The sequence below is a fragment of the Bufo bufo genome, chromosome 1 (genome assembly GCF_905171765.1).
Source record: "Bufo bufo chromosome 1, aBufBuf1.1, whole genome shotgun sequence".
NCBI classification, from domain to species: Eukaryota; Metazoa; Chordata; class Amphibia; order Anura; family Bufonidae; genus Bufo; species Bufo bufo.
Window position 1 is genome coordinate 462,134,390 of NC_053389.1, and position 26,710 is coordinate 462,161,099.

A 26,710-nucleotide genomic window follows, 5' to 3' on the forward strand; every position below is an offset into this window, starting at 1 on the left:
ACGCTGCAAGCAGCGTTTTGGTGTCCGCCTCTATAGCGGAATGGAGGCGCAACGGAGCTAAACTGATGCATTCTGAACAGATCCTTATCCATTCAGAATGCATTGGGGCTGAACTGATCCATTTTGGGCCACTTGTGAGAGCCCTGAAACGGATCTTGCAAGCGGACCCAGAAACGCCAGTGTGAAAGTAGCCTTACCAGTAAGTCCAAATTCTACTTTCCATGCCATAAACATGAATGAGGCTGGCCAGCTGAACCTTCCTCTTCGCCGCCAACGCCCGCCCCTTTTCACAAAACTTCGAAAAAGAGTGGCATGAGTGACAAAATCTGCAACCTAAAATGGTGTAAAACAAATAACTCCATAGTACAAAAAAGAGCAGGGGGGGGGGGGGGGGGGGGACACAGCAAGAAGTCATGCATGATGAGTCCTTAAAAATAATCTAGCAAAATACAATGGACACCTTGCCACATTCATGGGGCGTGTCAATTTAGAGGAGATGAATACAAATTTTGGATTTGTGTAAATGAGGGGGTCAAAAAATTTGCCTTTGCCCTGTATGTGAAAGATAGCAGAAAATCTAATTTGATACAAGTTAGCGAGAACAATTTAGAGTCAGTTTGGGTTACCTTGCAGCTTGATAATCATAAGGTAACTCGTCTAGGTGTGATATATAGACCACCTAGCCAAGTCAAAGAATTAGATCTACTAGTTGAGGAAATAGCTAAAATGACATTGAAGAGGGAAGTTATCATTATGGGAGACTTCAATCTTCCAGATGTAAACTGGAAAACCAAAATAGCTAGTTCTGCCAGGAGTACAAATATTCTAAATTCCCTACTGGGATTATCTCTACAGCAAGTAGTTGAGGAGCCAACCCGGAAGGAGGCCATTTTAGATTTAGTATTCACAAATGGGAATTTGGTATATGATATTACTGTAGGGGAAAGCTTGGGATCTAGTGATCACCAGTCAGTGTGGTTTACTATAAGTACAGTGACTGAGTCACACCACACAAAAACAAATTAGATTAGTGGTATACGAGTCCCTATCAGATTGGAACAGTTTCATTGGAGTCCAGGAGAAATGGGACTACTTAAAAGTGGCACTATTGAAGGCAACAGAAAATTGCATTAGGCTTGTCAGTAAAAGCAAAAAAAAAGGAAGAGACCACTGTGGTACTCAGCAGAAGTGGCCAAAATCATTAAAAACAAAAAGATAGCATTTAGTAATTATAAAAAAAAAAAAAAAAAAAAAAGAGGATGACAGGCAAATTTATAAGATTAGGCAGAGACAGGCCAAACAAGTTATAAGAGCTTCTAAAGCACAGGCAGAAGAGAAATTAGCTCAGTCAGGGAAAAAAGGCGATAAGGCATTCTTCAGATACATAAATGAAAAAAGGAAACTAAAACAAGGAATTACCAAATTAAAAACAAAAGGAAGGTATATGGAAGAAGATAAAGAACTAGCTAACTGCCTCAATGAATACTTCTGTTAAGTTTTTACAAAGGAAAAGGACCTCAGTTAGGAAGGAAGACTAATGATTCTTTTGATGCATGTGTCTTTACAGAGGAAGAGGTTCTAAGTCAGCTGTCTAAAATTAATACAAATAAGTCACAGGGGCCTGAAGGGATACACCCAAAGCTATTAAAAGAGCTCAGCGGTGAACTAGCAAAACCATTAACAGATTTATTTAACCAATCACTAGCAACAGGAGTCGTCCCAGAAGATTGGAAATTAGCAAATGTTGTGCCCATTCACAAGAAAGGTAGTAGGGAGGAATCTGGCAACTATAGGCCAGTAAGCCTGACATCAATAGTGGGGAAATTAATGGAAACCATACTTAAGGAGAGGATTGTGGAACATCTAAAATCCCATGGATTGAAAGATGAAAAACAGCATGGGTTTACTTCAGGGAGATCATGTCAAACTAATCTTATAGATTTTTTTGATTGGGTGACTAAAATAATAGATGGCGGAGGTGCAGTAGACATCACTTATCTAGACTTTAGTAAGGCTTTTGATACTGTCCTACATAGAAGGCTTATCAATAAATTGCAATAAATTTTGGGGTTGGACTCCCATATTGTTGAATGAATTAGGCAGTGGCTGAGGGACAGGCAACAGAGGGTTGTAGTCAATGGAGTATATTCAGACCAAGGTCTTGTTACCAGTGGGGTACCTCAGGGATCTGTTCTGGGACCCATATTGTTTAATATCTTTATCAGCGAAATTGCAGAAGGCCTCGATGGTAAGGTGTGTCTTTTTGCTGATGGCACAAAGATTTGTAACAGGGTTGATGTTCCTGGAGGTATACACCAAATGGAAAAGGATATAGGAAAACTAGATGAATGGTCAAAAATCTGGCAACTAAAATTTTATGTTGATAAGTGCAAGATAATGCACCTGGGGCGTAAAAACCCAAGAGCAGAATATAAAATCGGTGATACAGTCCTAACCTCAGTGAAGGAGTTTAAGCATGCATGGGATAGGCATAAGGCCATCCTTCATATAAGATAGGGCCGGGGGCTATCCATAGTATTCAGTATATTGGGCAGACTAGATGGGCCAAATGGTTCTTATCTGCCGACACATTCTATATTTCTATGTTTCTATGTTTTTGATGTGTAATATCCTAATTTAAAAGGTTTTTCGTTATTGATAAACATTTAGCTTGGTAAATTTGTGCTTGATTATAATGTATATTGAAATTTAAAAAAAAAGGGAATAAATTAATATAAACTCCACAAAAATTTGCTCAAAAAGTTGTTTAATGAAGTAAAACAATTTTATTTATATTCTGTCTCTATTATCAAACACTGAAAACACATTTGTAAAAAAAATTAAAAAGCTTCAACCAACAAAATTCATCAAATCTTGCTACGATTCATTCCTAGACATCATTCTTCTGCTTGCTTCCTGGCCTCTAATGAGTATACACTTTGCCAGAAGCCTCTGTTACTTGTTTCACATACCTCTCTATGGACTGTCCATGACATGGCCACTTTGAAACTTGCATTAGCTCTTGAACAAACTTTCGTATTTCTGATATTTTGAGTTTACAAGTAAGTGGAGGTTCATATACTTTTTCTGACCAGTCTATCAGTTCCAAAAGGTGAAGTTGCATTTGGATTTACTGCAGGTGTTCTCCTAGGCCGAACAGATAGGTCTCCTGGTGTATCATCATCTTCATTCCTTAATTCAGTCATCTTCTTCCTTTCTTCTTGGTTTTCCGAGCATAAAAGTGTCTGAAGCACCATTTCACTAAAAGCGAACCACAATGAACTTTGGATTGTTTGCAAAACAATATCAGCTACTGCCTTCTTCTAGGGATTATAGGAGCTTCAATTGATAAAGAATGTGGCGGGGTCCTTCCACCCAAGAGAATTTTGATTTGATTGTAAACCAGCAACGATAGTATACGCCAACAATGTATTCCACAAGCAGTTGCAACATCTTCAAGTTGTTGTTTTAAGGCCATGTTTTGAAACCCATATGCGACAAATCCTATTTGCAGTTGTTAACCACCGAGAGTGGCTTACAGGACCAATTTCTAATAATGCCAGATCAGTTGGAAGTACACATGTCCTTATGGCCTGATTTATCCTGTAACCATAAGCCTGATCTGTAGAGAGATCTTTGACAACAGTGTCACTCAATGGAACCAAAGGCTCTGGAAAGGATATTCTGACAAATGAGGGATTGATTTCAAGTTTAGTTGCACTATCAAGCATGTTGCCAATTTTACCACTCCACTTGTTAGACAAAGTTTTCCCATCTAACGGTTTGATCGAATGGCTCATTAGTATGAAGAGCACAAACCAACCAGATAAGTTTACGATTCAGCTTTTCCTCAACCCAATGCATGACTCCTCCTTCACAACCAGTGTTAACGTTCGTTGAGTCACCACCAATAACCTGCAAACTTTTATCAATGCTGTTTTTCTTTAAAAAATCCACAAGATGGTTAGCAATAACCTTAGCAGTTTATTTTTCATTAAGTCTTTCTCTGGAGTAAAATGGCAAAGATACCTTCCACCTGGCTCACTGCAAACAGTGTAATGCACTTCTTTCACAATACTTGGAAACTGATAACTTGAGTTATTTGTTTGTAACAGAACTTTAGTGGAATCTTGGCATCCATCAAAGAAGATACTTTCAATCTTGCCTATCCGGCATCTAGCATGAAATTCTTCATCAAGTGATTTCATGACTTTTTCTTGAGACCTTTTTACTTTGTGATCAACCACAAGTCTCCTGTCTCCTTTAGTAATTAATCCAGCATCCAAAAATGCAGCTGTTGTATTGGCAACTGTAGCACATAGACTGACACCATACCTAATACTTTGCAATGCAACATTGCGCAATTGTAATCTATTATATTGACTTGTAATTGAAGTAGAAGGTACATCAGAATCATCACATGGTATCTGCAAAGGTTCTTCAGAGTATTCATCTTCAACATCAGTTGGCTCCTCATCTTCTTCTGAGAAAGGACTTCATTTGGTTGTAATGACTGTAATGTTAACTCTTCCTTCCTTTTCTGCTTATATTCAGAAATTCTAATTACTTCCTCTTCTTGCGCACTTCATGTTTACAGTCAGCACCACCTGGACATGGACCCTCAAATTCTGAACATAGCTTAATCTTGCAATTGAGGATGTCAAAGAGCTTGTCTAACGTTGCTATGAAAGCCTCTTTCACTTCCAGTTTGCCTCTGCCAAGTGATATGTTTTTGGCCTTTTCCCAGTTTTCTTTTATCTTCTTCAGGACTGTGACTCTCGAATTTAAAATTGGCACCACAAAACAACTGTTTGCTAGCTGCCACTTTTCAAGCACTTTTGGATAAATATCCTTTGCAAGAGTGGCTGCTGGGTAATTTCTGACATTCTCTCCACTCTGCTCTCTTAGCAGAAGGCCATATCTTAGAACATCACGCAGAGTTGGGAGTTCAGAAGGCAGCATTTCTCGACCAGTTCCAATGAAGTTACTCATGTGAGTGTAGGTTGCCAGTCTTGTCTTCCTTTTACTAGCCATGGTTCCGAATTTTCAGCTTGTGCAAGTGGAAGAAACTATTTGTGCCTGGAAAAAGAAAGACAAGAAAATGTTACTATTTGTATGATACTATGATAAAAATTTATAAAGTATGACATTAGTAAAAATTATTAAAAAGACACTGCTGAAAATGAGTATTGCTAGTTTTTACGAATGGCATACATTTTTTTTTTACATATTTTATTGTATAATAAGTATATTCTTAACTTTAGAGCAGAAGTACAGACAGAAATAATGAGAAGGCACTTCTTGAAAGAAGACAGTTTGCTGCTAATTTTACATTTTAAAACGTCAAAATATCACAAAATTTAAGTAGCTATTTACCAAGCAAAACAATGTAATTGCCATTTCTTGGAAATATTATTGTAAAATGCTAACCAAAACACAACTTTTTGTGACCACCCTCATTTTTTAAAAAACAAAGTAAAGAAATTTGACACGCCCTGCCACAAACACCACCGTCATTCGCATAAATGAATTACATAACTGTATTTCTGACCTGTGTCCCCACACCGCACCCTCCAACCCGCGTTTTCAGTGTCTTATTCAGGGAGAGGTCACACAAGCAATATGGATTTTTTTGCTTTTTATTTTAGACTTTGTTTGGAATGTTGACGAGGATTTCAAAGTTGTGCCCGATTTTTGGACTCCAGCAAAAGGTGTGACCCGTTGTAATGGTAAACTGTACCCGGATGAAAATGGCCATATACCAGGTACCTACAGAAAATCTCACACTACGGGTGGACTGCTTGATGAAAAATCTTATAATGCTGATTAGAGATGAGCGAATTTCAGATTTTGAAATTTGTTCACACTTTGTTTGGTGGTAAAAGGTGAATTGCGTTATGGATTCCGTTACCACGGACCATAACACAATCCTATGAGGCATTCCGTTATTCATTCCATCATAATAGAAGTCTATGGGCTGCAAAACGGATCCGTCCCGTTTGTTATGCAGGGGAGTCCTCTCTTGCATAACGGAAACGGGACGGATCCATTTTGATGGAATGAATAATGGAATGCCTCTAAAGGAATTCTGTTATGCATTCCGTCATAAGATTGCGTTATAGTCTGTGGTAACGGAATCCATAACGCCATTCGCCTTTTACCACCAAACGAAGTGTGAACAAATTTTATAAGGGGAAATTCGCTCATCTCTAATGCTGATGTTTAAAATGACTGTAAAAAAAAAAAAAGTAAGTTCTGGTTTCTGATCTAGATGTGGTTGATAAGAAGATCATCCTATTTTGGTCCCTTAGACATCAATTCAGTCATTTCTTTTGATGGTTTTGATGCATCCCTACTTAATATAGAGCACCTCTTGCCATATTTCTACAGTATTTTTTTTTTTAAATGTGAATAACAGGAAGTCAACATAATTATGTTTAGAAGAAGTCCTGTAATATGTCATGACTAGCAAAGAAATATACCATATTACACAGCATCACCCCAGTTTACAGTTGTAGTCCACTTGGCATTTAAAGGGGTTATCCCATAAATAATGTAAAAAATGAAAATGACACACATATAGTACATCATAATCCAGCCATGTACCTCACATGGATCCAGAGATCTCCCCATTCATTGCTCTGCTAGATTTATATCAAGCTGACAGCTCAAGGGGAGGGTCTTTTCTGCTGCAGCAGCTCAGGGGGTGTGTCTCAGCTCTACCTATCACAGCTCAGGAAGCAGTTGAAGGATGAAACTGAGCATGTGCGGCCTTCTCAGTGAGCAGGACAAAGAAATATTAAAAAGAACAAACAGCAGGTGGTGCAATACAGATACATTTTATTGAATAACTCAGTGGCTAGGCAAAATTTTTCATTACATGCAAATACAAAAGTATTCAGATCCAGGTGCTGGTTTTAAAACCCATTTAACCTTGTCCTTTATATATTATATGGGGGGGGGGGGTGAGAATGTGCACTGCATGTCTTCAGAACATCTTTTTTTTTTTTTTTCTAAAGCTTTTTCTTTTTTACCCTGTCAGGTTGGGTGCCTGTGGAAAATGGCAATAAGCAGTATTGTTGGCATTCAAGTGCTGTGAATTATTCATTAGGAGTAGCCATAGTATTACAACCGAATACAGAAGATCCTGGATCTTTGGAAATTTGCCTTGTGCATATGTCAGGTCTTCTTGAGCAAACATTGGAGCTCATTGGGACCAATATTAATGGAAACCCATACGGTAAGTATATTGGGCAGTAGCCAATTTTGTTTGTAAGACCTCAATTATGTATATCAGATATAAGTGCTTATTCTCACCATGCGGTAAAGTCATGTTTTCTGCTATAGTTTTCAGAATATAGCCCCCAGTGTCTGATAGGTGCAGGTCCTACCTCTAGTACCCGCACCCATCTTTAGAGCAGAGCCCGCAAAGTGAAGGAGTGCGCACCACGCCCTCTATTCATTCCTATGGGATCGCAGTGTGATCGGCTATTTTCAGAAGTCCCATTGAAACGAATGGAGAGGACATTGCGAAAGTGTGGTCATCTTTCCATCCACTTTTATGAGCCAGTGCTCAGCTATTTTCGGCAGTTCCATAGAAGTGAATGAAGGGCGGCTGCGCATGCGTGGAGCACCCTCCTTCACTTTGCAGGCTCCGTTCTAAAGATAGGGACCCGCACCTGTCAGACATTGGGGACATATCCTAGCCATATGCCCCCAATGTCTGAGATGATACAACCCCCTAAGCCAAGTAAAGCTATGCACTACAAGGTACTGTAATCCAATACCTTTGTTTTTCAGGCATTGGTAATAAGAAGAATCCAATTCACCTCCTTGTCCCTCATGGCACTTTCCTCATAAAGGATCTAGAAGCTCTGGATCATAACAGTCTAATGTCTTGGTTCAAACATTGTCAGGAGGGCAAAGTAGAAGGCATTGTATGGCATTGCAAAGATGGATCTTTATTCAAGGTAAATGGAGGGAAGTGCTTTAAATTAAGGGACACTGGTTTCAAGGAGATTTCTGTTATTTATGTAGAGGGATTATCTTAAGAAGATATCGCCCTCTTTAAACCGAAGCTGACCCAACGATCAGCTGATTGCCGAAGCTCAGGCTTCTCTAACTTAACTGACCATGTCATGCATGGATGCACCAGGTCTGCCAGAGCATACAGATGCTCATTCCTTTCCTGTCTTAAATAGAGGTTGCCCCAGGCGAGAGAATCTCAACTGCTATTATGGCCATTTGCCCCAATTGGGTATTTGGTCAGGAATTGTCCTCATACAATGAAAATGTATATACTGTAACTTTCTAAAATACTAGTATAGATCTAGTATAAAGATCTCTGTATGCTGTCAGTAAATGGAAACATTTTGTTCTCGTACTTTTTTCCATTGGGGGACACAGACCATGGGTATAGCTTAGAGATATTAGTAGGAGGGACACTATGCAAATGAAAGAGCTCCTCCTCCTTGGGCTATACCCCCCGACTCCACCAGGAGGAACTCAGTCTTTGCTTAGTGTCTGGTGAAGGAGGTTGACACTTTCATTCGTCTCCCTTTTGTTATTTTTCTTCCAGCTGGGGACGCAGGTCGGCATTGCGCCTTCCTGGTCCCCCATGGAGTGCCCGCCGCCGTTTGTTGGACGTTGCCAGGCTGCCTCCATTATCCCCCCCCCCCCAAGAAGGCAAGTGGATCCGGGCTCGACCTGTCAGCTCCGGCATCCCACCAGCTCCTGGGTCACCTGCTGCCACCCTCCTCCAGAGCACTGCACTCCTGGTCAAGGAATCAGAAGTCTGAAGAGGTGCATCCCTGCTGGTCCTGGAGTCGAGGGAGAAGATCTGCAGGAGCAGATAAGTATGAAGCTGCACCTCTGTGTGTCCCCCCTCCCTCCCTACCTCTGTGTGTCCCCCCTCCCTCCCTACCTCTCTGCTCTGAGACCTATGGGCCTCCTGGGTGAATGGGGATCTAGGTGGCATTGTTGTTCTGTCTGGAGCGCAAGGGTTATGGAGGCACTTAACTGGGCAGGCGTCTCTGGACGTCCCCGCTCCTTCTCTGGCGGCATATCATGTCTCTGAGCTCTTCCCCCTCCGGTCTCCGCTTCTCTGGGCTTGCCATTCCCCTTGCTGGGGACGCCTTACTTTAGTTTTTTCCACGCTGAGCGGCGCCGGGGGCCATTTTATTTCCCTTCTTTACACAGAGAGCTCTTTTCCCGCTCCTATGACGCGATCGGAGGGCGGAGCCTAATCACGGGGGGGGGGGGGGGGCGGAGCCTAATCGGACCTCCGGCTCCTTCCTGCTGCTGCTGAGAAGCTTCTCACACTGAACGGCTGCTCCCCCGCTCCTCTCTGGATTGATGCTCTTGCCTGAGCGGTAGGAATTTTTCTCTGTACTGATTCCAGTCACTTTTGTGAAGAGACCATCATGCCTAAGACTAAGTCCGGTAAGACCTCTTCTGCCATGTCCAGCGCGGCCGCTGATTTGGCCCTGTTCGCCAAGGCAGTCATGTCTTTCATGGAACATATGTCCGTTTCCAATCCTGCGGCGCCAACCACTCCGTCCCCTCACATTGGTTCCTGCAGAGGACGCCTGACTACTAAGAGGCAGCGTGAGCGACAGCATCCCTCCTCGGATGACTCCGCTTCTCCCCCTCGGCTAGAAGCTTGATCAGACTCCTCTCCCCCCCCCCCCCCCCCCTTAGGGAGCGCAGGTCTGAAGGGGAATTGTCCGGCTCGGACGAGGTCACGGAGCGGGACCTTCCGCCAAAGCTCTCCACTATGGTGGCTGATCTAGTAGCGGCTGTCCGTGACACCTTTAATCTCCAAGGGGATTCTCCTCCTTCCACTAGGAGGAAGTTCGCCCTTTTTCCTCCTAAAAAACCGGAGGCTGCTGTCTTTCCGGTCCATGAGGAATTTTCCGCTGTCATAGCCAGGGCATTCCGCCACAAAACGCATGGATACTCTCTATCCTTTCCCAGCGGACAGCGTGGAGAAGTGGTCTTCTCCCCCTAGGGTGGACCCCCCGGTAGCCAGGTTGGCCAAAAACACGGCCCTCCCTGTCCTGGACGGCTCCTCTCTGCAGGACGCTGTGGACAGGCGCCTAGATTCTTTGGCAAAATCCATATTCTCACTGGCGGGCACGTCCCTGCGACCTGCCTTTGCCTCGGCTTTGGTGGCCAGAGCTCTCTCAATGTGGCTGCAGCGCCATCACCAGGACCTGGCGGACCAAGGTGCGTCGGCGGACACGCTGGATTTGATTCTCCAGATGTCTCAGGCCTCCAAATTCCTCTGTGAGGCTTCCATGGACATTGGTCCCCTTTTTGCCTGCATTTTGGCCCTCTCGGTCATTCAACGCAGGGAGGTCTGGTTGAAGGTATGGGATGCTGACGCTTCCTCCAAGCGTTCCCTTGCGTACCTCCCCTTTGAGGGTTCCAGACTTTTTGAGGCTCAACGGGATGAGTTCATCTCTGCCGCTACTGGGGGCAAGAGCACTCACCTTCCCCAGGCTAGGGCTAAGCGCCCCTTTCGGGCGAGGACTTCCGGTTCTCGGTACCAGTCCTTTCGCCGCTTCTCTGCGAACAAGTCGTCGCCTGCTTCCTCTGCAGGAGGGTCACAGGACTCCTGCAAGCAGCCCTCTTTCAAACCCCAGGCTACCTGGCGCCCGAGGACACAGTCGACCCGCCCTGCCGCTCCCAAGCAATCTTCTGCATGAAGTGGCGCCCCTACCCCTCGTGGTGGGGGGCCGCCTGCTTTCTTATCAGCAGGTTTGGACTCATGTTCAGGACGCATGGGCTCTAGAGATTGTAACGTCTGGTTACAAGATAGAGTTCGCGTCCAGACCACCGGAACGTGTTTTTTCTCCCTCCGCTCCGTTATTGTTTCTTTTCTTCCAGGGGAGTTCCTCGCGTCCGTGGACATCCATGACGCTTATCTGCATGTTCCGATCGCAGAATCTCACCAACGATTCCTGCGCTTCGCCATTGGGGCTCGTCACTATCAGTTTGTCGCCCTTCCTTTCCGGTTGGCAACCGCCTCTCGGGTCTTTACCAAGATCCTGGCACCGATCATGGCGCTTCTTCGTACCAGGGGCATTCCTTTGCTGACCTATCTGGACGATATCCTGATAAAAGCCCCCTCGCTTCCGCAGGCCGAGGACAGCGTCCGGATCACTGTTCAGACTCTGGAACAGTTCGGCTGGATAATCAATTTTCCAAAGTCCTCTCTGCTCCCATCCCAGAAGCTCCCCTTCCTGGGAATGGTTTTGGACACCTTGTCCACCAGAGTGTTCCTGCCACCCTCCAAGTCCTCCCAGATCCAGGGGGCAGTGTTTAATCTACTGCGATCCCAGTTCCTCTCCATACAGGAATGCATGCGGGTCCTGGGTCTTATGGTGGCCTCTTTCGAAGCTGTTCCATATGCCCAGTTTCACACTCGCTTGTTACAACAGGAGATCCTTTCCCTCTGGGACAAAAACCTCTCAGGGTCTAGACGATCGCATCCGCTTGTCTCAGCGGGTTCGGGCAGCTCTCCGTTGGTGTCTATCCCCATTGAACCTGAGGTCGGGGAGATCCTTTCTCCCTTTCTCCTGGACGGTCGTCACCACCGATGCCGGCCTCCTGGGTTGTGGCGACGTTCTCCAGTCTCGCACGGTTCAAGGGATTTGGTCGGCGGCAGAGTCTCGCCTTCCAATCAACATTCTGGAACTGAGGGCGATTTTCCTCTCTCTCTCTCCCTCTCATTGGACCCCTCTCCTTGCGGGCCTCCCAGTGAGGATTCAATCGGACAATGCCACGGCCGTGGCCTACATCAACCATCAGGGTGGGACCCGCAACCGGATGGTGATGCAGGAGGTGACGAGAATTCTGACGTGGGCGGAGACGCACGTTCCAGTGTTGTCAGCAGTTTACATTCCAGGAGTGGACAACTGGACAGCGGACTTTCTAAGCCGCAACAGGGTGGATCCAGGCGAGTGGTCTCTGCATCCAGAAGTGTTCGAAGAAATCTGCCACAGATGGGGCCGTCTGGATGTGGACTTAGTGGCGTCCTGGTTCAACAACAAGCTCCCAGTGTTCCTGGCTCGCGCCCGAGATCCGAAGGCGTACGGATGGACGTGCAGGTGTCTCCGTGGCAGGACTTCAGCCTCCCCTATTTTTTCCTCTCCTACCAAAGGTTCTACGCAAAATCGAGGCGGAAGGGATCCCGACTGTTCTCATCGCCCCAGGGTGGCCTCGCCGCGCGTGGTTTTCGGACGTGGCTCGGATGCTGGCGGACGCCCCATGGCCTCTACCCGACAGACAGGACCTACTGTCTCAGGGCCCGCTCTTCCACCAGAATTTACGGTCTCTTCGTTTAACGGCGTGGCTGTTGAAACCGCCATCCTGAAGAAGAGGGGGTTCTCGGATTCAGTGATTAGGACCACGATCAGAGCGAGGAAGTCTTCTTCCTCCCGGATTTACTATTGTACCTGGAAGGCCTTCCTGTCCTTTTGTGAGAGTTCGGGGTTCCCTCCCCTTCGCTTTTCCATCCCGATGGTACGGTCTTTTCTTCAGTCTGGGCTTGAGCAGGGACTGTCGCTTAGCTCCCTGTAAGGTCAGGTTTCGGCGCTGGCCGTCTTTTTTTCAGAGGTCCCTTGCTCTTATGGGTCCTGTGAAGACCTTTCTTCATGGGGTGGCACATTCGGTTTCCCCGTATGTTCCCCCTTTGTATCTCATTTTTGTCCTGCGCGCTCTGCAGTTGGCCCCCTTTGAGCCTTTGAGGGAGGTCTCTCTGACTGTTCTCACCTGGAAAGTGCTCTTCCTTGTGGCCATAACTTCTAATACAGCTACATAGCGTAGTGATTAAAGTTCTGGGCTATTATGCAGAAACTGTGAGTTAAAATCCCATCACAAGTTTTTAAATCAGACTGGTGTCGGAGCTTGCCTCTCTTTCCTGTCAGGAGCCTTTTCTGGTTTTCCACCAGGATAAGGTTGTGCTCCGTCCGGTCCCCTCCTTTTTGCCCAAGGTGGTCTCTCCCTTCCACCTTAATGAGGATCTTGTCCTTCCTTCCTTTTGCCCTTCTCCGGCTAACCCCAAGGAACGCACTCTGCATGTTGTACGGGCCCTGAAGGTGTATCTCGCGGCTACTGCTTCCGTCCGCCGTTCATGACGCTCTGGATCTGCTCGGCTATTTCCGCGGCTTATCGCGCTTGTGGTAGAGTTCCCCCGGCTAGGATTACCGCTCACTCCACTAGGGCAGTGGGGGGCTTCCTGGGCAAGACGCAATCGTGCCTCTGCGTCTCAGCTGTGTAAGGCGGCCACCTGGTCGTCCTTACATACCTTTACAAAGTTTATCAGTTGCATCACTGGCTTCGGCTGATGCGGTCTTTGGCCGCAGGGTTTTGCAGGCTGTGGTTCCTGTTTGACCGTTGGACGTTCCTCCTGGCGGTGCTGAGATTTTTTCCCACCCCATGGACTGCTTTAGGACGTCCCATGGTCTGTGTCCCCCAATGGAAAAAAGTACGAGAAAAGGAGATTTTTGTGAAACTCACCTGTAAAATCTTTTTCTCGTCTTTTCCATTGGGGGACACAGCTCCCACCCATTCTGCCTGTTGCAGGAGGGGTCTTCAATTCAGTTTCTGTTTATGGTTGGACCTTATGGCTTGGTCCGATGGTTTCCATAATTTTTTCTTGCTCCTTCTCCTACTGCTTGTGCAACGCCTGAGTTCCTCCTGGTGGAGTCGGGGGGTATAGCCCGAGGAGGAGGAGCTCTTTCATTTGCATAGTGTCCCTCCTACTAATATCTAAGCTATACCCATGGTCTGTGTCCCCCAATGGAAAAGACGAGAAAAAGATTTTACAGGTGAGTTTCACAAAATTCTCCTTATCTACACCCAGAGGCTAAAAAAACAAAAACTTCCTCACCTACATTGATACTCTTTCTAATTATCTAGGCAGGACAGAGATTTTTGCTGCAAATGTAGTTATGAACGCGGTGTTCTCTACATACAGCTGATCGGTGTGGGTGCCGGCAGTTGGGCCCCTGCTGATCTGATATTGATGACCTGTTAGGAAAGGTCATCAATATAGGAAAAGCGTAGAACCCCTTTAATTTACATTCAGACAACCAAAGCACTTTTCATGTTGAATCACAACCCCCTTTATGTAGGAACCACAGTGGCAGCTCAGGCTGTCATAGCAACTGATTGGAGTCTCGCAATTTCCCATGGGGGCTTCGACCAGAGGCATCTCCCTCTGTCTAACCTCTTAGATGCTGTGGTTGCTAATGATCATCTAAGGGGTTAAATGACCAGAATCAAAGTAATCTCCAATCTTGATGTCTTGCGTTGGGTGTCAGCTGTACTATACAGGTGGCACTCGCCATGTATGGAAGGAGGATCAACTTATGAATCCGCTCCATACATTTTTCACATTTTTTGGGGTTAAAGAAACCTCAAATGTAGAAAATACACCTTTGTTTATGTATAAGTAACAGGAAGTAAATGTGTGTGTCCCTGGAGGACAGACCTTTTCCTCCCCCTCCTCACAAATCTGCCTCCTTCTGTAAGGCAACGGGCCGCATCAGCAGCCCCCCCATACTGCTGTCTTCCGTAGTTGACAAAATCCCTGCCCCTCTGCCATCCGAAAATGGAAGGGATTGGGAGGAAATAAATTGTGTTCTCCGCAAGATTTTATCAAGATTGATAATCTACTGGATTTTCGGCATGCTTTTGATATATTATGGGCAAGCTCTTCTACCATTGCTAGGTTTGGCATCCCTTGAAGATGTTTTCAGATGGAGATGCTGCTCATCTGTGCTAGACAATAACTTTTATAATTGTTTCCATTCCACCAGTTACTAATATAATTACACATTATTTTTCTAGCTTCACCGCCATCATCTTGGATTACACTGGCCACTCAACGACACACGCCTAAATTCCAAGCCAGTTTCTATTAGATTGGATTTATGCAAATATGACTGCGAAGCAGATTCAAGCACGTTACTAGGTCAGCTTTCAAAAATAGACTCTCTGTGTTATGACAGATTAAAAGACATTATGTTAGACTGAGAACAGCACTTCGTGAAGAGTAAAATGTAGTGCTGACAGCTCATCAAGCCTGATGGGGAATATTGCGGAAGTTCTACATTTTGAGCATGTGGCACCCTCTGCCTGGTCAACGGAACAGACGTCTGCAAAGCTGCCTTATTTGCAAACATTACACACGTCTGATGTATGTTTTCATTACAGCATGAAGACTGGTGACTTCCTGGGAGCCGAGAACACATTATCACATTACTTGCACTTCTTTGAGGTTTTTCCAGTAGCAATAACATTTTAAGGAGAACTTGTGAGCTGTAATAATTTTGCATTGTTCCTCTGTTATTCCACCTGGAGAAGTATAAATTAATAACTAGGTGTTACTGTTAACCTTGTCAATAGGATGTATCCCTCCATGGTCTGACGTAGGGTTGTCAGAATACCAGAATTCCAAATTGATACCACCCCTGCAGCCTCTTCGATCACTGCGCTCTTCCCGGACTCTCACCCCCTGCACTTTGTCACAACTCCACTGCCACATGTGTGTGGCCGCGACACACACAGCAGCCGACAATTGTTAGTGATCACAGGCTGGTCCTCTTCTTCCCTCTATGGCACCATGACTCTCAGGCCTTGAGGCAGCACGTGAAAAGTAAAGAAGCGCTGCAGACGCTAGACGAGACAGCTCCGTCCTCCCAGCACTCAATCCCACCCCCCCAAAGCCTTCTTGGCAGCTGCACTTTTCCTTGCTCCAGATCTGTGGCAGTGGATGAGAACAAGGTGTGTGCCAAGTTGTACGCGTGCCGTGTTCTCTACTCAGAACTGCTACTAGGCTGTGTAATAAGGCACGCAGCTTAGTATAAAATTACTGACAGTGTCAGTATCGAACCAAATAGAATATGAGAGTATTGAAAAAGTACTGATATTTTGAAACCTTGTGCAAGCCTAGTCTGACGTGGTCAGCATCACATTGTACAGGGCACATCCTGTTGATGACAATAGGAATGGTAATCTCTAGTTGTCACAGTATGTTCAGGAGGAATGGCAAAGTGCAGATAATCCAGAGTTACTGTATGCTATGCAAGTATTTACTAAGGTAGCCTTTAGGGTTGAAACATCCACTTTAATGTCCTTAAATCTGACAAGAAATCAGTCAGCTTCCGCACAAAGGTAAAATGTGACAAGTTTATTTAAATATACAAATAAGAAATCACAACTAGAAAACATATATCTGAAAAGAAACAAATGTGTACATTCTGTATTTACAGGTGTAATAAACTAAATCCTCTAATCAAATATAAAAATGTCAGTCTCCGTATGTAATTTGGCATAGCAAACTAGGTTTTACCCTTCATTAAAAAATTAAGTGCAATTATTCCTTCTCTATTACTCAGTAATAACAATGTCATGGTGCATATTCCTTTCTCTAAGGCCTCATGCACACGACCGTTGTTTTGGTCCAGCTTGGATGCGGGCCTATTCACTTCATTGGGGCCGCAAAAGATGCGGATAGCACTCCGTGTGCTGTCCGCATCCGTTGCTCCGTTCCGTGGTCTGCAAAAAATATCTAACCTGTCCTATTCTTGTCCGTTCTGCGGACAAAAATAGGCAGTTTTATCAATGGCTGTCCGTGCTGTCCCGCAAATTGCGGAACGCACACAGACGCCATCCGTGTTTAGGCATGAGGTCTAAGACTACAAAGCTACTTTTTACACAGTTAGAGCTCACTTTAATTGAAAAGATATGGACCTATTGAATGGTACTGTGGTATATATACTGACACCAAGTCAGATTTTTTTTTTATGAAGCTTGATAGTTTTTTGGTAAAGTGTAATAAAAACACTCCAGGATGCTGCGGTCTTCTATAAGATTGAAAACTTGGATTTTAAGAACATTCTGTGGAGTGACTGCCATACTGCTTTCTCTCTGGCATAGGATGCTGTGATGTGTCCAGTTCATACAGTAATGTGGGGATCCAGATGTGCCACATGCTAGATGCACATTGTGCTGCTGAGCAATGCCTCAAACAAGAACTCTCTCTTTAAAGTGGTATTCACATCTTAGTCATTCTTGGCTAAGCGATACGGAAACAGCTGAGCAGGAACTCCCATAGGAAACAGTGTATTTTCGTAGCCACTATTCACGTCTATGGGAATTATGGAAAGGCTGTTGCATTTGATGAGTATTCTGATCTTTGCCATGAATGGTTGAGACACGAAAATACCCCTTTAATAAACCACAGTTCCTTAGGTGTATAGGTACGTTAAACTAATTCAATGCATGGGAATATCCACATGGACACCAAACTGCTGAGATAAGGCTTTTAGCTTTTCTTCAAGGAGTATATTCTTTTTAACTTCTTCATTGTAGTTGTACTTAAGATCTTCAATCTCTTCAAAAAATGTAGGATCAAAGTTTTCAAGCTCCTTCTTTAGCTTTTTGATCTCTTCCTGTGAATAAAAAAAATATATATATATACCTTGGTGTTAGTCGGTCAAAAACGGCAGTGGTAGAACTACAAATCTCTTCCTTTGTGCCAGAAAACTGGCGTAAATGAAGATAAATTAGTTGCGGTGACTGGCTACACACCCTTTCTGAAACGTGGCGAGGGCAGCATAAACCTGTCCTTTGACTTTTTAAAGCCAATTTTCTGGCGCAAAGATGATAATAAATCTCCCCCTATGAACCCAAAAGATTCAACGCAAGGAAAGAAAAATGTGCGGTTATTGACTTAGGGCTCATTCACACAACTGTATGATCAGCGTGCCCATGTGACGGGCCACCGTGCGAATCTCATATTGCAGTGCAGACCCACTTATTCAAATGAAGACACATGTCCTATCTTTTGCGGTGCAGAAGCACCGACCCAAAAGCCCCTGGAAGCGCCTCTGCTCCACAAAAGATAAAACATTTTCTATCCTTTGCGGAGCAGAGGCGCTTCCAGGGGCTTTTGGGTCAGTGCTTCCGCACCGCAAAAGATAGGACATTTGCAGTATTTTGTGGATCGTGGACCCATTCAAGTCAATGGGTCCACATCTGAAGCACAGAGTTCACACGGCCAGTGTCCGTGTACTGCGGTCCGCAATATTGGCAGCAAGGCCATATGGTCATGTGAATGGGCCCTTACAGCTAACATTTGGCTGCAGCATTTGGGCAAAGAAGACTACGTCAAACCAACTTAAGGGAAACTTTACAAGAGAATTACCTGTAAGTGTAGTTTCTCCAAGTCAGAAGTTTTAATGTGTGTTTGAAGATCCACTACTTCTTCCATCAACTTGTTGTATTTACTGTCTTTTTCAAGAACTTCATCAGACCCTAAATATAGGTGACATATTTAATATAAAATAGTTGACATCAATTCCTGATTGTAATGCTGCTATAGAGAAATTCTATTTCTGCAACAGCTGCTGCCGAGGCCAATAAGATAATGGGTTGCATCAAAAGGGGCATAGATGCCCGTGATGAGAACATAGTCCTGCCACTTTACAAATCACTAGTCAGAACACACATGGAGTACTGTGTACAGTTCTGGGCTCCTGTGAACAAGGCAGACATAGCGGAGCTGTAGAGGGTCCAGAGGAGGGCAACTAAAGTAATAACTGGAATGGGGGGACTACAGTACCCTGAAAGATTATCAAGCTTACGGTTATTCACTTTAGAAAAAAGACGACTGAGGGGAGATCTAATTACTATGTATAAATATATCAGGGGTCAGTACAGAGATCTATCCCATCATCTATTTATCCCCAGGACTGTGACTGTGACGAGGGGACATCCTCTGCGTTTGGAGGAAAGAAGGTTTGTACACAAACATAGAAGAGGATTCTTTACGGTAAGAGCAGTGAGACTATGGAACTCTCTGCCTGAGGAGGTGGTGATGGTGAGTACAATAAAGGAATTCAAGAGGGGCCTGGATGTATTTCTGGAGCGTAATAATATTACAGGCTATAGCTACTAGAGAGGGGTCGTTGATCCAGGGAGTTATTCTGGTTGCCTGATTGGAGTCGGGAAGGAATTTTTTATTCCCCTAAAGTGAGGAAAATTGGCTTCTACTTCACAGGGGTCTTTTTCTCTGGATCAACATGCAGGATAACAGGCTGAACTCTATGGACAAATGTCTTTTTTCAGCCTTATAAACTATGTTACAAAATTAAAGAAAAAAACAACAAAAAGCATATTTTATGTTCAAGCCACCATTAAAAACATATTTTTGCCTTCTCCCCTTTTTGGGTAAGAAGTCCTGATGTGCCTGGACCATGTGAATAAGTCCATATAATGACATTAGTTTTTAAGATTTAGGGATGTTTTATTATATCCCTCAGATGATTATGGACAAAAAACTATTAGGCCCCTTTCACATGAGCGAGTTTTCCGCGCGGGAGCAATGCGTGACGTGAACGCATAGCACCTGCACTGAATCCTGACCCATTCATTTCAATGTGTCCGTGTACATAAGCTTAGTAAATGAGGCTTCAGTGAAAAACGCATTGCATCCGGAAACTAGTGCGGGTGCAATGCGTTTTTCACTGATGGTTGCTAGGAGGTGTTTGTAAACCTTCCGTTTTTATCACGCGCGTGAAAAACGCATCAAAAGCCATTGCCTTCGCACAGAAAAAACTTGCACGCATCCGGACCTAATCCGTCACGCTCGTGTGAAAGAGGCCTTCTAATGGGTCATAGTACTACATACCTAATTGTTGTTTATACGCTTCTAGCTGGTGAACCAGCTCCACCTTCTCATTTTCCAAGCGATTATTGGTCAACCTGAAACACACAACTTATTGATTGATATTGTTCACAAGGATGGAGCCATCTGAAAGTGAATCAATAATGAGCGTAAAACAGAGTAGTGACCATTATCTAGTGGGTAGAAGAGGAATGCTTTTTCACAGACAGAACCGCACTCATGAAAAGAACCATTTACAAATATCTTAAGGGGTTAGAATTATATTCAACACACAAAATAGAGCTTCTAGCAGCAGTTTGGCAGCTACCACACAGTAGAACGATGGCTACAGCGGACGGCCTGGAAATTCTTTCCACATAGAAGTAGAACTGTTCAGTGAAATTATAGAAAGTGATTTTCACACAACTGAACACTCCAAAACTACCATGTTTTCTTGTATCATTACCTGAGTATCTGAAATTCTCTGGAAAGGCCTTGGTCGGTCTTGGCATCTTCAGGAAAATGCTTCAGGAGGTCGATCTTGGTAAAAGAAAAAAACTGTTATAATATCAAAACTTAGCATAAAAGGGAAGCTAAATTGTTTTCAAAAGTATTCCTTAATGGAAAAGAGAATATAAAGTGTGGCTGTATGGATGATCTACCATATGTGCATTAAGTCTAAGTACACGCCGATGCTTGGACCTTCATCAATGAACACCAAAGACACAAATGTAACTTCAGAGTTCAGTAGGTAGTGCATGCTTAGATTGTAGACTCCTTGAACATAATATTTTGGAGGTGATCCAGTTGCGGTTTAAGGCTCCATTCAGACGTCCGTATCCGCTCCGCAATTAATGTGGAACGGATGCGGACCCATTCATTCTCTATGAGGCCGGAAGAGATGCGGACAGCACACAGTGTGCTGTCCGCATTACTGAAGCGCGGCCCCGATCTTTCAGTCCGCAGCTTCGGAAAAAAATAGAGCATGTCCTATTCTTGTCCGCAATTGCGGACAAGCATTTCTATGAGGGTGCCGGCCGGTTGTATTGCAGATCCGCAATGCACTACGGACATTTGAATGGAGACTTAGGACTCATGCACACGGCTGTTTTGATCCGCATCCGAGCCGCCTTTTTGGCGGCTCTGATGCGGACCCATTCACTTCAATGGGGCCGCAAAAGATGCAAACAGCACTCTGTGTGTTGTGCGCATCCGTTGCTCTGTTCCGTGGCCCCGCTAAAAAAATATAACATGTCCTATTCTTGTCCGCGCTTTGCGGACAAGAATAGGCATTTATATTGAAGGCTGTCCGTGCCGTTCCGCAAACTGCGGAACGCGCACGGACGCCATCCGCAATTTGCGGACTGCAAAACACACCACGGTCGTGTGCATGAGGCCTTAGGTTGAGGGGAAACGTTTCCCCTCTCACTTGTATTGTACTCGGATTCTCTTTTTGATCTAAAGAGGTATGAGGATCAATCTTTTGCATGGGGAAAATAAAAATAATGGACACCAAGGGTTAAAAATCCTATCACTGGCTGAGGTGGGTCATTGCTACAGCCAGTGATTGGCTTTGAGGGCCTTTCTAACATTTTGAGCTTGGACCAGGAAGTGAAAAGCAACTTTGACTAATTGATGCCACCCAATCAAAGGGGTTGTACAGGATTTTGATATTGATGGCCTTTCCTCGGGATAGGCCGCAGGGGTCTGACACTGCTGGCAATGAGCTGTTTTATTGTAGCTCCGGTACTAGAACTACACAGCTTGATCCATTGTGCAGTGGACGGAGATGGTATCTGCAGCGCCGCTCCCATTCAGTTCAAGGGGGGAGCAACGCTGCAGTTATCAGCTGGGTTCACTGCACAGTAGACGGAGCTGTGTAGCTCTGGCGCTAAACATGAACAGCTGATCGCAGGGTGTCAGACCCCCTGGTGATCTGATATGAATGGCATATCCTTCATTTTTAAATAGTAGTACCAGTTAGTAGTCATTATTGTTCCATTCATTTGCAAATAAGATGTAGTATTAGTTTTGAAAAATAATGTATGCAGCAACTCCCAACAATGTATGAAATACAACCCTAAATCCCAAAAAGTTGGGACGATGTATAACATTTAAAAAAATAAATAAAAATGCAATGATTTGCAAATCTTATAGACCTGTATTTTATTCACAATAGATCATATCAGATCATAACACATAGCAGATGTTGAAAGTGAGACATTTTACCATTTCATGGAAAAAAATCATTTAGCTCTTGATGGCAGCAACACATCTCAGAAAAGTTGGGACAGGTTCATGTCTACCATTGTGTAGCCTCCGCTCTTCTTTTAACACCAGTCTGTGAAAGTCTAGGAAGTGAGGAGACCAACGGCTGAAGCTTTGGGAGAGGAATGTTGTCCCATTCTCATCTGATATAGGTTTCTAGCTGCTCAACAGTCCTGGGTCTTCTCTGCCAGATTTTTTATTTCAAATGTTTCGATATGGACTGCATATGCGACCCTATACCATCAGAGATGCAGACTTTTGAATGGTGCCCTGATAAGGTTCCTCTCCTCAAGTCCACAGAACACGGTGTCCATGGTTTCCAAAAAGAATTTCAATTTTTTGGATAATCTGATTTCCATTTAGCCTCAGTCAATTTTAAATAAGCTTTGGCCCAGAGAAGACCGCGGCCTTTCGGCTTCTTCTTTGCATGATACGGCTTTAAAGGGGTTGTGCAGGGGTTTTATATTAAGGACCTAAACATCAGGATAGGTCATCAATATCTGATTGTGTGGGTCCAACACCCGGCACCCCTGCCGATCAGCTGTTTGAAGAGGAGGTGGTACTCCATGCGAGCGCTGCTTCGTCTTCATTACACTATGCGTCCTCTTCCCTTGCAGCGTCAGCGTAGTGTAATTACTCGCTCCATTCAAGGGAATGGAGAAAGTACTTGTAATTACACTCACTACCACCACGACAGGCAGTGTAATGAAGAGGGAAGTAGTGAACGCATGGAGCACCACCTTCTCTTCAAACAGCTAATTGGCAGGGGTGCTGGGTGTCGGACCCACGCCAATCAGATATTGATGACCTATCTTCAGGATAGGTCATAAATATAAAACCTCTGCACAACCCCTTTAACTTGCATTAGTAGCTTGCAGACTGAACTGTCTTCAGACAGTAATTACTGGAAGTGTTCCTGAGCCCATGCAGTTATTCCCAGTACAGAATCATGGCTGGTTTTTAATGTAGGGCCAATAGACCACAAGCATCCAATATTGACGGTCAGACTTGTCCCTTGTGCATGTGGATTTCTCCAGATTCTCGGAATCTTTTGATGATATTATATACCACATGGGGGGGCGGGATATTCAAAGTTTTCACAATTTTACGTTTACAATTTTTTGATTTTTTTTAGTTTTTCACAGACTTGTGAACCTCTGTCCATCCGTACTTCTGAGAAACTTTGCCTGTCTAACCTGCTCTTTTTTATACACAGTCATGTGACTTGGAAATTGCAAACTGGCCCCCCCCCCCAGTTGTTTATTACCACATACTTTTACAGCCTTTCATTGCCCTGTCCCAAGTTTTTTTTTTTTTTTTTGCTGCCACCAAGTCCTACATGCGTTATTTTTTCCATGAAATGGGAAAATGTCTAATTTTCAACATCTAATACAGTGCTGCCCATATGTATTTATACCCCTGGCAAATTTTGACTTAGTTACTTTTATTTAACCAGCAAGTAATTTTTTGACGGGAAATGACATAGGTGTCTCCCAAAAGATAATAAGACGATGTACAAGAGGCATTATTGTGGGAAAAAAACTTCAGCTTTTATTTACATATGAGCAAAAAATACAAGATGTTCCGCACTTATTATCCCTGGGCGCCGCTCCGTTCTGCTGCTATGCCCTCCGGTATGTTCGGTCACTGGGTTATAGTAGGCGGAGACTTAGGGGACTTGGTTATAGTAGACGGACACTGCCCTTGTTCTCCTGGGCGTCTCCTTCTCCTAGGCTGTAGCGCTGGCCAATCGCAGCGCAGAGCTCACAGCCTGGGAGTTTTTTTTCTAGGAGAAGGAGACGCCCAGGAGAACAAGGGCAATCTCCGCCTACTATAACCAAGTGACCGAACATACCGGAGGGCATAGCAGGAGAACGGAGCGGCGCCCAGGGATAATAGTAAGTGCAGTGAGATCCATGGGCGCCGCTGTATATGTCATGATACTTAGTTAAAAAATTTTTGCCCGATGAAAGGTCCTCTTTAATACATTGTTGCGAGTCGCTGCATACAATAATAAAGCTGCAGAAAGACAAATACCACAACAGTGTTTTTTTGGGGGCTGATCTAACACATTATAGAAATGTTGATGGTTATCTGCTACTACAAAACCCAAGGACCTGTTATACAGATCCCAGCACAGAATGAAGAACAGTACAATATTTGATTCCTATATGTTATCGCTAAGAAAAAGGTGAGTATTGGATTCAGCTCAAAGGTTGGAACATGTCCTATTATTGACAGCATTACAGACAAGGATAGGACTGTTCTATTAGGGGCCAGCTGTTCCACAAAATACGGAATGCACAACGGACGTCATCTGTATTTTTGTGGACCGCAAAATACATACGTCGTGTGCATGAGCCCTAACACAGAAGAGCACCAGTACAAGACACTACATGCATCCTTAATGATAGTAAGCTGCTATGACTAAGGATGCATGTAGCATCAGAAACGCATAGGCACAGCCTTCTATTTTAGATGTATGCATACTAAAAGGCTGGAGCTGGATCAGACACTTACTGTCCCTTTTCCTTGTATGATAGGTCACCTTTGGATGGGATCTGTGCACCAGGAGGCTGGATTTTGTATTGCATTTATGCTACCAGTAACACAGCTATATAAGGCTGCGGTAAGATGGATTCTCTTGTTTGAACAGGGTCCTCAGTTACTTACTTCATCTTGTAGGCGCTGGATTGTTTGTTCAGTTTTCCGTTCACGCTCGGTTGCTTCCTTCAATAGTCTTTTCAGATCAACGATGCTGTTGTTTCTCTTTATACGTTCTGCTTCCATCTCCTTCATCTTTGTTTCATACATCCTAAGGAGGTAAAAAGGACCTTTTTATCTGCTTATTTTGTTTAAAAAAAAGTGTCAATAACAAAGTAGGAAAATGCAGAACATCAAACTGAAAAAAGGGTATGGAGAAGCATAGCCTCTCCTGTGAAGGATGTGTGGAGATGTAGAGGGAGCTTCATTGGAGACTTATCTCTGCTCCTGACAAAGAATAACTGGAGCTTTTGTAAAATCCTTGCGCTTCAAGCATTATTAATTGTATCCGGCTGGGTCGGACTATAAACGCCATCCTATAGAAGACATTATGCACATTCAGATTACGTGTGTTCCCAAGCCGCGTATTACACACAATGCTCACCCAATCTTTTTATTTGCCCTTTGTATTTCGCCACACAATAAAGATGAAGGCATTAAAGTATCTCTTATAGTATAGAGCCCCATGTTATTTCTATGAATGTGCTCCCGCAGCTAAAGCAAGCTATGAAACACAAGTTATTTACATTTCAGCTTCATTAAAACTTAAAGGGGCTGTCTCATAAAACAACCCCTGCTTAAAGGAGCTGTCCCATAAAAACTGGTTTATATTTTCCAAGCAAGCACCTGGATCTGAATATTTTTTAACTGCATGTAATTACCAGTAGAAATTTTGCATGGCTGCTGAGTGATTTAATAAAATGTATATGTATAGCGCCACCTGCTGTTCTTTTCATTTCTTTGTCCACCTCAGTAACATCTCTGACGGGGCTGTAACATAGGGGTGCACCTAGCCTTTCTGCTGCTTGAGGCGAAAACTGAAACAGCGCCCCCCGGTGTCAATTTTTTAATTTTTTTTTATCAGATTGTTTTTATTGCAGAAATCTGACAAAAAGGCTTTACAACCAATATGTAATTTTTTATGTAAGTACCACTTTTAGTTATACAGGAAAAAGCAGACCATGTCTATTGAAAAAAAAAAAAGTTTTTTGTGACTCTGGGAATTGCAATAACTTTCAAGTTGCACTGCGACACCATTTAGTTTAACGGTTGCGTTGCTACACAGCGATCTTTGGTTGTGAGATGGGTGTTGCGACCATAATCCCCAAGTAGCTCCAGTTCACTATTTGGAACCTTCACAAAGGAAATGGAATAGACAGCATCACATACTTGCTCACTACCACAGACTTCCAGGCTTTGTTGTCCGCTCCTTCCAGCTGTGGTCCTCTGCTTTCTGCAATGCTCAGTTTACTTCTGCTTTCTTCTAAGTTTGCTGATAGTTTTTCATTGACCACTTCCAAATTCCTTTTTGTGATTCTTAATTTTTCTGAGGTTTCAGTTTCCTGCATGTATTAAAGAAACAACAAAAACCTATGGAAGCATTGCTTGCTTTACAATTGAGTCACTTTAAAGACCTTTCACCACTCCAGGTACACCCCCCCCCCCCAACTGGTTACCACCCCTCTGTACCCTTACTACAGACTGCTAGCCATTCATTCAGAACTTCTAGAAGGAATAAAAAAGGAACGGCACAAGATAGAGCCACAAGAATAGATTCTTTAGAATTAACAGACATGTCAGGAGTGGTGTAAGATTACATATTTGTTACTATCCACATAAAGAAAAAATGGTAAATATTCCAGTTTGCACACCCTTTACAGTGCACAGCGGGTGAAGCTTCTAGTCTTCTGTAGTTGACTTGCCAGCTTTGCTGTATAAATCAGGAGTTAATGAGCAGAGTAATCTCATTATCATTAAAGGGTGGGCAAATTACTTACACTATATGTACAGATAAGGTTCTGTATGCATTTCCTACATCACTCCCTGGTCTCTGTGGTTGAGGGTAGTACTCCATTCATTTACTGGAGACTCTAATATAGATTGTATGACTTTTCAGTTGACTCCCCTTCATTTATGATGCCATAAAGCACACACACCCTGCTGCACAAACAGGAAGGAAGTGTGTGCTTCCAATATGTCCACTCCAGCGCAGGTTTA

The 26,710-nt window shown here is 44.0% G+C and overlaps 2 protein-coding genes across 6 annotated transcripts in view; one reads left to right on the forward strand and one right to left on the reverse strand.

Annotated features, from left to right (window-relative positions):
• Positions 1-16,557, forward strand: part of C1H12orf29 (chromosome 1 C12orf29 homolog) — a 50,120-nt gene extending 33,563 nt beyond the window's left edge. For all 5 annotated transcript variants that reach the window (XM_040408626.1, XM_040408652.1, XM_040408643.1 and 2 more), the window contains 4 exons: positions 5,649-5,765; positions 7,043-7,240; positions 7,801-7,970; positions 14,860-16,557. In XM_040408626.1, coding sequence (XP_040264560.1) covers positions 5,649-5,765; positions 7,043-7,240; positions 7,801-7,970; positions 14,860-15,045 — 671 coding nt within the window. In that variant the 3' untranslated portion in view covers positions 15,046-16,557. The remainder of the gene's footprint in view (positions 1-5,648; positions 5,766-7,042; positions 7,241-7,800; positions 7,971-14,859) is intronic.
• A 23-nt stretch (positions 16,558-16,580) lies between these two features.
• The window catches only part of CEP290 (centrosomal protein 290), a 210,964-nt gene continuing 200,834 nt past the window's right edge, over positions 16,581-26,710 (reverse strand). The window contains exons 48-53 of the mRNA XM_040408592.1: positions 25,883-26,055; positions 24,623-24,764; positions 20,148-20,221; positions 19,706-19,779; positions 18,221-18,330; positions 16,581-17,465 (exon numbers count right to left, since the gene is read on the reverse strand). Coding sequence (XP_040264526.1) covers positions 17,289-17,465; positions 18,221-18,330; positions 19,706-19,779; positions 20,148-20,221; positions 24,623-24,764; positions 25,883-26,055 — 750 coding nt within the window. The 3' untranslated portion in view covers positions 16,581-17,288. The remainder of the gene's footprint in view (positions 17,466-18,220; positions 18,331-19,705; positions 19,780-20,147; positions 20,222-24,622; positions 24,765-25,882; positions 26,056-26,710) is intronic.